Source organism: Odontesthes bonariensis, chromosome 17, assembly GCF_027942865.1.
Source record: "Odontesthes bonariensis isolate fOdoBon6 chromosome 17, fOdoBon6.hap1, whole genome shotgun sequence".
NCBI lineage: Eukaryota > Metazoa > Chordata > Actinopteri > Atheriniformes > Atherinopsidae > Odontesthes > Odontesthes bonariensis.
Window position 1 is genome coordinate 23,979,326 of NC_134522.1, and position 9,513 is coordinate 23,988,838.

Genomic DNA, 9,513 nt, shown 5'->3' on the forward strand with positions numbered 1-9,513 from the left:
ACAGCCAGATTACATATGAACTCATTACTCATCCCTACATGTCACTACATGGTACTAACTCACCACAATACACATGTAATAGAAGTAGCTCTCTGACTATCTACTTGTCCTCCTCCATCAGTCTTCTAAACAGTTTATTTCACTGTTTTGCTTTCTCCTCTCTTTCTTTTCCATGTCCACAGTTACATCAGCAAAGTTGACGTGCTTAAGATTCTAGTGGCAGCCAATTACAAATATATTCCTTCTCTGGATGACATTCTGGAGACGTCAGCGGTCGCACGTCTTCGTAATCAGCTGCTTGAAGCAGAACACTACCAGCTGGCAGTGGAGGTCAGGAGTTTTATTCGTTTATTTATCTATTATTTATTTTCAATTTTCAGACCAACTCCCTCAAATTTCAATCCCACAACTTTCATTACATCTCTGGTTGTTTGGCTGCTTTGCCAGGTGTCAACCAAGAGCGGCCTCGAGCCTGGTGGAGTGTGGCAGGCGTGGGCCATGGCGTCTCTGAAGGCAGGAAACCTTTCAGGAGCAAGAGAGAAGTTTGGCCGCTGCCTGAGGGTTCCAGTGGACCGAAACCAGCTCAGCCTGGGTGCCCCTCTACTGCAGGAGATTGTTCAACACCTGGAGTTGACTGTCCGGCCCACTCTGGCCACGGTAGGAGGATGCTGTCCTGGTGGTGTCCTTGTCCTCTGCTATAGTCCAAACAGAAGCAGAGGGTGTGTGTGTGCTGGGCACCATCATTTTCCTTTTTCAGTTATTATAATTAATCCTGCATACGGGCAAATTGACGATCTCCTTAATTTCTTATGTGCTGCATCAGCATCAAACCATCCTTGAATATAAATAGTGATATATAACTGCGGATGGACTTTTAAAAATAACTTTCAACTTGCCAAATACATCATCCTTTAAAGTAGCTTGTTCTGGTGTCTTCTTGGGGCAAGCATACAAAAGCAGAAATTTTATAATTGCATACAACAGCACGGATGCCAGCTTGAATCCCTCATCACACAGAATGTACAAGATAATTTCACCCCAAAGTCTAAAACACGATACCGTAGGAAGCTCCAGCATATCATAAACCACTGGGAGGAAGGTATTATGTTCTACTATGGGTGGAGCGTGTTGATGCTCTTGGCCTAGAGCTTCTAGACTGAAAGAAATATGAGAACTGTGTTAACCCGATCTGACCTGATGCAACATTTGCAAACTGTTACAGTTTTCAGAACAACTAAACCACAATTTTTTTAAGTAGATGTTAATAAAGATAAGGAAAGTCAATAATTTATTATAAAAGTAGAAAATGTAACCTCTCAAATGATTTTATTTCATGATTCCACTCCAGAGACTGAAAGAGAAGGTTTTAGTGGTTAGATTTAGGTCTGAATGGGTTGAGCTAATAGATCACACATACACAAGAAGTTTATGCTTTTTGTTTAGGTCCACATATAAATTCATGACTCTCTATTTCCCATATTTATGTCAGTCTTATGGTGAAGACATATTGGCATCCCTGCGAGAGCTGGAGGACATTCTGAACGAGGTCAGTCCTGTGGAGCGACAGGAAGGACTGACTCAGAGCAACAACCTCCACCAGGAGTGCCTCTACTACTTGAACACATACGGCACTCACCTGGCACTAATCAGCTTCTACATGCGTCATGACTGTGTGACAGAGGCCATGACATATCTCCTCAACAAGGTGAGGATTGGGCTGTTGGATTTATGATAAAGGCATTCAGATGACAAGCTCTCCAAACATGCTTAACATGAGACTAAGTACCCTCCCAGTATATCTTTTAAATTATTTTTGATTAAAGGGGAAAATGAAAACTGTAATTCTCACCAAGTATTAGTTCTCTTTTGTGATACAGTTTGTCTTAAGATCATCTGACTTAGCTTCATAAATACTTTGGCACCTTAATGTTGCCAAGATTTCACAGGTTACCGCCTCACTCAGTGCCATGAATAGGGACCATGTGGCGAAGTCACCACCTGGATTTAACTAAGCAAATAGACAAGAGCCTCCCATTGGATAATTACTGCACGGATGATTATGTTTCATCTGGCATCAAGTTATTTAACCATAACTGATGCAGTGAGTAGCTTCTCATTACTTAAACAACTATGTCGGAAGATCGTGGAAAAGATGTTAATCTGTTTCAGAAGGGTCAAATTATTGGCATGCATCAAGCAAACGTCTTAAGGAGACTGCTGAAACTACGAAAATTAGGTTAGGAACTATCCAACGCATTATTAAAATCTGGAAGGATAGTGGGGAACCATCGTCTTCGAGGAAGAAATGTGCAATAGAAAACTAAACAACAGTACAACTCACAGTTATGTTTAATAGTGAAAGTAAGAGCATTTCCACACGCACAATGCGAAGGGATTGGGACTAAACAGCTGTGAAGCCTTAAGAAAACCACTTATCAGTGAGGCTATATGTACATATATATATATATGTTATGTTATGTGTGTGTGTGTGTGTGTGTGTGTGTGCGTGCATTTTTTTTTGTTCCAAGTTTGACATATGTTTTTGTACTCTGCCATGTCTCAGGACTGCCCAGAGGAGGTCTTTCTAGAGGGGGTGTTGCAGCCCAGTCTGGAACGAGGGAATCTTGGCATGCTGCAGGGTATAATGGAAAAACTGGACCCCAGCCTGGACGCATGCAGCCGCCATCTCATCGCCTCCTGCCAGTTCCTGCAGCGGCGGGGACACTATCACTGTCTGTACCATCTCCAGCAATTCATGATGGTAGTCTCGTTTGATCTTTGCTCTTTTATATAAGACTTTGTATGAGCATTTTAAATTAATCATTTGGTTAAAATTCAGGAAATGAAAGGCTTCTCTCTATTCGTAAAACAGCCTTTACAGCCAGAACTTCCTTTGTGTTATTCTTCTTCTGTATCCTTCGAACAATACTCTTCTTCTGCATGCTTTTATAGTGGTAGTATCCCAAACGGTGCAAGATGGGGTAAATATAAATATGCCTGTTCTCCAATGTTGAAGGATTCACTGCACAAATGGATATAAATGGTTCATACTGAGTTCATAAAACAGAGCACTTAATTTACCAAAGCGAATAGATGCCACACGAGACAGTTTTTAATGATGTAATTGCCTCTTTTTATGGATCTTTTTCATCGTTACTGCAACTTTAAAACTTTGGCACTGACGTCACTTTTTAGACCTGGAGGTTAAACCCTTCATTAAAGGCTGCCTGGGATCCCAACCTTTTTAGATTTTAACTTACTTTTTACTGATATAAAACGCTGTTCTTCTGGACAGGATCACGTGCGTGCGGCCATGACCTGCATTCGATTCTACACACATGGAGCGACTTCATATCTACAGCTGGGAGAGCAGCAGGTATTTCCCTTAATTTCTATATTGATGCAGCTTAAGGAAATAAAAAACAAAAGGTGTTTTGTACTGATCGTAAACTTGACTTTGCACAGCGCTGGCTGGTTAGAGCCAAAGAGCACCTGAGGACATACTTGCAGGAACAGCAAGGTCGGGGTGCGGTGAGGAGGAAGTCACAAGTCAACTCTTTTAGGAAGACGATGTCATCCAGTGATGTGTCCAGGTTATTTTGATTTTATACAAAGTATAAGTTCATTTTTAGGCCTTTGTTTTTGTGCAACATTTCACTTTTTGTGACTTTTTGATCTTGTTGCCTGAAAGAACGGATGTCTTCTGTCAAACGTTTACCAGGCACATGAATACAATTGAGCTCCAGCTGGAGGTGACTCGTTTCCTCCACCGCTGTGACACTGCGACATCCTCCAAAAGCCCACAGAACAGCATGTCTTCCTCAAAGTCCTCTGGATCCAGTTCACTGCCAACACTGTTTGGGGGAAGCCCTATGAGGATTGAGGTTGCCTGCAAGGTGATGTTCTGGTTGTGGTCACTTAACTCCCTGCACAAAGATTGAGTTAATTTAAATGCACTTAATTGGAGATGCGTGCGGTATGTCACGCTCTAAATGTTTTTATGAATAGTTTCATTAGAGAATAAGCTTCTTTTTACTGGTGATATTGCAGGTGATGCTTGGAGGAAAAAACATTGAGGAGGGGTTTGGCATTGCTTACAGAGTCATACAGGTATGTTCATAGATAAGCTGAGTAGGTAGGCAACCTCTTCTTTAGTGCATGCTATGGGAAGTGTCAGAATATTGCACATCAATTATGAATTGCCTTTGCCTCAGAAGAGGTGTTTGCGTTGGAAAATAAAAAGAAGACAACTTAAAGGATAAGACCGTTTTTTTGACATTGGGCCCTTGATTTCACATTATAACATGATGTTCTACTCACCCCTGCTTGTTGTTGGTCATTTGGAGCTGTTCCGAAGATATTCGCGAGGCGTCTGGCTGCTCTCTTGAGATATTCGGCCATGAAACGGTTTCCTATGGGCAAGTTTATACAGGCACAAACTATGCTGTTTATAATTTATTAATTACTGTACACTAGCACTGATAACGTGGAGGTGCGTCGCTTACTTAAAAAAATCCGGGTTACTAATTTAGAATTTTAGCCGAATGAATAAATAGGCAGCAGGTCTGTGGGCTGTCTGTGGCAGTAGCACGACGATGACGTCAGTAACACCCACTTTACGACAAAAATTCAAAATTACAGTAACCCGGATTTTTTTAAGTAAGCGACGCACCTCCACGTTATCAGTGCTAGTGTAGAGTAATTAATAAATTATAAACAGCATAGTTTGTGCCTGTATAAACTTGCCCATAGGAAACCGTTTCATGGCCGAATATCTCAAGAGAGCAGGCAGACGCCTCGCGAATATCTTCGGAACAGCTCCAAATGACCAACAACAAGCAGGGGTGAGTAGAACATCATGTTATAATGTGAAATCAAGGGCCCAATGTCAAAAAACCGGTCTTATCCTTTAAAAGACTTAAAAATGCAGATTCTGTCTCGTCTGCAAGGGCAGAAGAATTAACTTATTTTTATTACCTAAATTTACCACAATGTTTTAGATATGTTCAATATTTTTTTTTTTATCTTTTAAATGGCATCTAGGAATATGAATCTGTCTTCTCATCTCTCTTTCGCTCCTTTAGGACTTCCAGTTGGACGCTCAGGCTGTCTACGTCCGGGCCGGCCAAAGGCTTGTCCGACAGAGGCAGTATGGAGCTGTGCGCCAGCTGCTCAAATGTGTGGGCGAATCAGGCACCGCCACCAAGAACGACTGCGACGCCCTCATCCTCAGCTGTGTCTCCATTGCAGATAAGGGACCGGCCGATGTGAGTGGCAGAAATATCTCTTAAGATGTTCAACCAAGAAAAAACTAAATATCCCTTATAACGAACCTTGACTAGGCTCTGTGTTGCCTGTGTTCAGACATGCTGACCATTGTTATTTTTGTTTTGCTTTAGGCCAAGAACCTGGAAAGTCTCATTCTGGAGATCAAAAGCACAGAGAGCAAGGTAGTGCATTACTGACTGCCCCATGATTTACTTTCCCTCTGCTTTTTTTTTTTGGCCATCTTTTACATATGTAGAAATCACAATGGCACAGACATGGAATCTGTTCGTCATATGTTCATTTCCCAGTGGCAGGGCTCCAGACTAACCTTTACCACGAGTGACACTGATGTGACTGAAAACTAAAGGAGTGCCACTGAAATCTACCTTAAGATTTTTAAACAAAAACCCACACTGCGCTTTTACTTTAAATTTAATTATCTCAGAGAGAAAAGTAGAACTTTGCTGTTATTACAAAAGAAAAATAGTGAAAAAAATTACATATCCCTTTCTTTATAACACACTTGTTGTTTGGTATTCCTGTGAACTGTCAGTTTGTTTCAAAACATATATAAGTAATGCAATAAAGACTAAATAAATATGCATATATTGCATTACATGTTGCATCTTATTAAGTTCATTAGTTGACCCATCTGTGTCTCTGGCAATGAACTGCACACATGTTCACATTTCTGTGAACAACTTGGCCTGTAAAGGTTGTGAATGGCAGCTCTTTGTTTACACTTCAGTAGGATGTACTGAATCCTGTGGTCATTTCAGTGCCTCCTGCAGTCAGATTAGTACATTCCTTATTTAGTTTGTGTCCTGATGTTGTCTTTACGAGTGCCTCGTGTTTAAAGCGGGAATTTAACGATTTTGAAAAACGGACAAAAACGAATGACTAAACAACATGAAAAATCTACACTGTCTGTCCAAAACAGTCAAACGGATATATTTTATTAAACCGCCTTTAATTATAGCTCACATTTAGTGGGGTATTATTTTGATATTTTATGCAGTGTCACAACATTTGTGTTCATGAAGGGAGATCTGGAGCCCTGAGTAAAGAGACATCCCAATGCTTCTCAATGGGTATTAAGGTCAGGGCTCTGGTGTCCAGTCCATGTTTGGAAATGATGTGTCATGCTCTCTGAGCCACTCTTTCACAAACTGAGCCCATTAGATCATGGCATTGTCGACTTGGAACATCAAGAAAAATTCTATTGATGTGGAAAAATCTGGTCGTTCGATGTATTCGGAAAAATGTATGGGCACATAGCTTTGCTGAACCTAAAAAAAATTACTGAAGCTTAGTGTTATATTGTTTTATTTTTTCTGTTATTCTACTTTTTATAGTTGGTCACCTTCTTACTGTGGTTATGTCTCTATTTGCAGATCAAAGCCTACCTGGTGTGCAGTAAGCTGAGGCCAGCGTACCTGCTGGCAGTGAAGCTGGAGCCGACCAGAGCCGGCCCGCTGGTCCAGGACGTCCTTCAAGTGGCTGAGGGAGCGCAGGACTCTGTAATGCAGAATATCTGTCGCCAGTGGCTCTCTGAACATAACAAGTCACCTCAGCAGCGTCAGGGCCGACCCAGTGCAAGGTAAAGGCACAGATGGCAGCACAAAGGAGCACTCAGGCGGCACTTTAACAAAGAGGAGCCAGAAACAATGTACCAATAGAAAGCTTTCAGGGTTTTAGAACAGGTGAATAACTGATATAATTATGTAAATGATAGATGGCCTTTTCTACACCCGTCAGTTTATTCTAATCTTTAAAAAGTGTAGAATAAACTGATAATCATTATATTAATCCTTACATTCATCGCCCCCTCTGCAAGATCTGATCTGTGGCTAGAGCATGTTAACTCTTTAGCATACACTTTTTAACCAGCATATGCAGTCATTTTGCCTTAAGAGGGCTACAATATGACCTACGTCATATTTATATTGCCAGCAACCCACAGGGTGGTTCTTGTATGTTGTCTTAGTAGCAGCTAACGTAATCTTGAGTACGGTAATTTAAAAACAAATGAGAAGTGTGTTCAAAAGATTTTTCAAGCTCACTTCTAAAACATTGAATATTTAATGTCCAAGCTACAATGACTGAAGTGACATCACTTGAAGTAATTTATCGGACTTCACTCAGCTTCCTGTCGACTTATTTGCACATGCAGTAGTAACACTACACACCTTGTATGGTCATTTTCTTGTGTAATATCTCTGTAGTTCCCCTGAAACCAAAGAAGGAAAACTAACCAACAAAAAAAATGTCCCATTTTGCATCATGTGAACTCGTCTAGCAGATAATTTGAACTTTTAATACAAATATAACTGACAATAGCTTTGTCCTGTCTCAGTCATTGCTTGTAGAATTTACTGTTGCACACAAAACTTAAAAAAAAAAAAAATATATATATATATATATATATATATATATATATATATTTTCCCCTTTTATTGTACCAATGAAAAGTATGTGCTCATGAGTTAGCATGGGGCTCACCACAATGTCATTATATTGAAAAACCCTGAAAGTTCTAGAAAAGCAAGTTGAGACGAGAACCTCTCAGAATTCTGATGATTAGTTTTCGTCTTTTCGTCTGAGTTGCCTCCCTGCCGTCCTAAAGCTGTGAATCACTGCTGTGCTTTTCCGGAAATGTCTAATTTTCTCTCACCCGTGTTATGTTTGGAAGGAAGTTGTGACTACCACTATTACTGTGTGCACCAGAAACGGAACACTGCTTCGTAAACAGGTACAGTCAACCTAAGTGTGTCGGTACAGGTTTGTTTCCTACCTCAGCATAAAGGGAAAATCTCTGTAACTGAAAGGCCTCTGACAGATGTCCCCTAGTTCTGTGTCGTTACTGTTTCTGAGAGTGCCTAAGGTCTTTCATAGTCCTCTGTCAAGAATGTTACATACCTTTAAGAAAAGTATTGTCTTTCTATGATTGAAAATGAAGCAGTTTACCTGTTTTACTTGTACAGAACATGTTGTGGCCCGCTTTCAGCGTAGAATCCTTTCTAATAATGAGATTTATGATCTAACTATTTAAATTATTCAAGGGCATTTAAGGATACAGAAAGGGACCCACTACACCAGAAAACTCCCCAGGTGTTGCTAATTTTAAATCATGCTCTTTTTTCATTGCTCCTGTAGGAGATGTGACCCAAACCTGTCTGTATTGTATGAATTAACAGTAACTTGCTTACAAAAAAAAAGGTCAAAAAATGTTGAAAAGAAGGGATTTTTACTTAAAAGGTGCTTTGTTGTTAACATGACAATCATCTAATATCGCTAAAGCTGCCTTTTTTAATGTACGAGTATTTCAGTATTTTGGTCACGTGGTCAGGAGGAGCACAAGAGGATATACTGCGTCGTTCTTTTGCCTTGCGTCCCTTTGCTGCACTCGACTTGTGACAGCGATGGATGTTCCTGTTATACTGGGTGCTCATCGAAGAGAAATCTTGCTGATTTAGGCTTGAGATGGCCTCTGATCCTGCTAAACTTTGACTGCTGTGACTCATCACTGCTGCACTTTATACTGAAGCAAAACTTAGGGGATAAAACTGTAACATATGTATTATAGTAACTGCTTACATGACGCAGGGACTCATGATTTTGAATTGTGTTTTCTCCATCACTTGTAAAATTAAATGACAAAATAAAATTTAAAAAAAGAAGGAATACGGAATAATGCAGTTTAATGTGTATTTCTTTTTGCATGTAAAAATGTCATTTATGAGGAAATGTTTGCTGAATAGAATTTTTTTTGGCTTAAAATGATCAGTTTCTGAATTATGTTTTCTTTGGAACTATGAATATGCTAATATGCCCCCCACACCTCCACCCACCAGGTCATTCTCCTCTGATTGGAAAAACTTCCTCTGTGGCACTCGGATTGTAAAGACTGAACAGCAACAAAAGAATGATCAGAGCTGCTAACTCTCATTTAGTTAGCATGAGCGTTTCACAGCGGCACCCGCTTATACTCGCTTCACTTTTAGCTAGATGCCAGCTGAGCTGTCTCAATGTCACCGACGAGGGTAAAGCGGGACAGAGAGGTCTCTGAGAGTCAGCATGGGCCTTTTGAGCAATGACCACTGGCTGTTTTTTATTTTATTTTTCAAATACATCTTGTGGAAGTCAGTTCTTAGAATGAAAACTACAGACTGTAGAGGAACAGATCTCATCTTTCTGAGACTGTAGATACGAAGCAGACATCATCAGCCACAGCAGAGTGGAACT

The 9,513-nt window shown here is 40.4% G+C and overlaps 1 protein-coding gene across 2 annotated transcripts in view; it reads left to right on the forward strand.

The window, feature by feature from the left end:
* zfyve26 (zinc finger, FYVE domain containing 26) overlaps positions 1-8,978 on the forward strand; it is a 29,378-nt gene extending 20,400 nt beyond the window's left edge. For both annotated transcript variants that reach the window (XM_075448874.1, XM_075448875.1), the window contains exons 33-43: positions 183-330; positions 448-657; positions 1,490-1,705; positions 2,564-2,761; positions 3,296-3,376; positions 3,466-3,593; positions 3,722-3,896; positions 4,051-4,110; positions 5,085-5,267; positions 5,400-5,450; positions 6,663-8,978. In XM_075448874.1, the coding sequence (XP_075304989.1) occupies positions 183-330; positions 448-657; positions 1,490-1,705; positions 2,564-2,761; positions 3,296-3,376; positions 3,466-3,593; positions 3,722-3,896; positions 4,051-4,110; positions 5,085-5,267; positions 5,400-5,450; positions 6,663-6,872 (1,660 nt within the window). In that variant the 3' untranslated portion in view covers positions 6,873-8,978. The remainder of the gene's footprint in view (positions 1-182; positions 331-447; positions 658-1,489; positions 1,706-2,563; positions 2,762-3,295; positions 3,377-3,465; positions 3,594-3,721; positions 3,897-4,050; positions 4,111-5,084; positions 5,268-5,399; positions 5,451-6,662) is intronic.
* Positions 8,979-9,513: the final 535 nt, after the last annotated feature.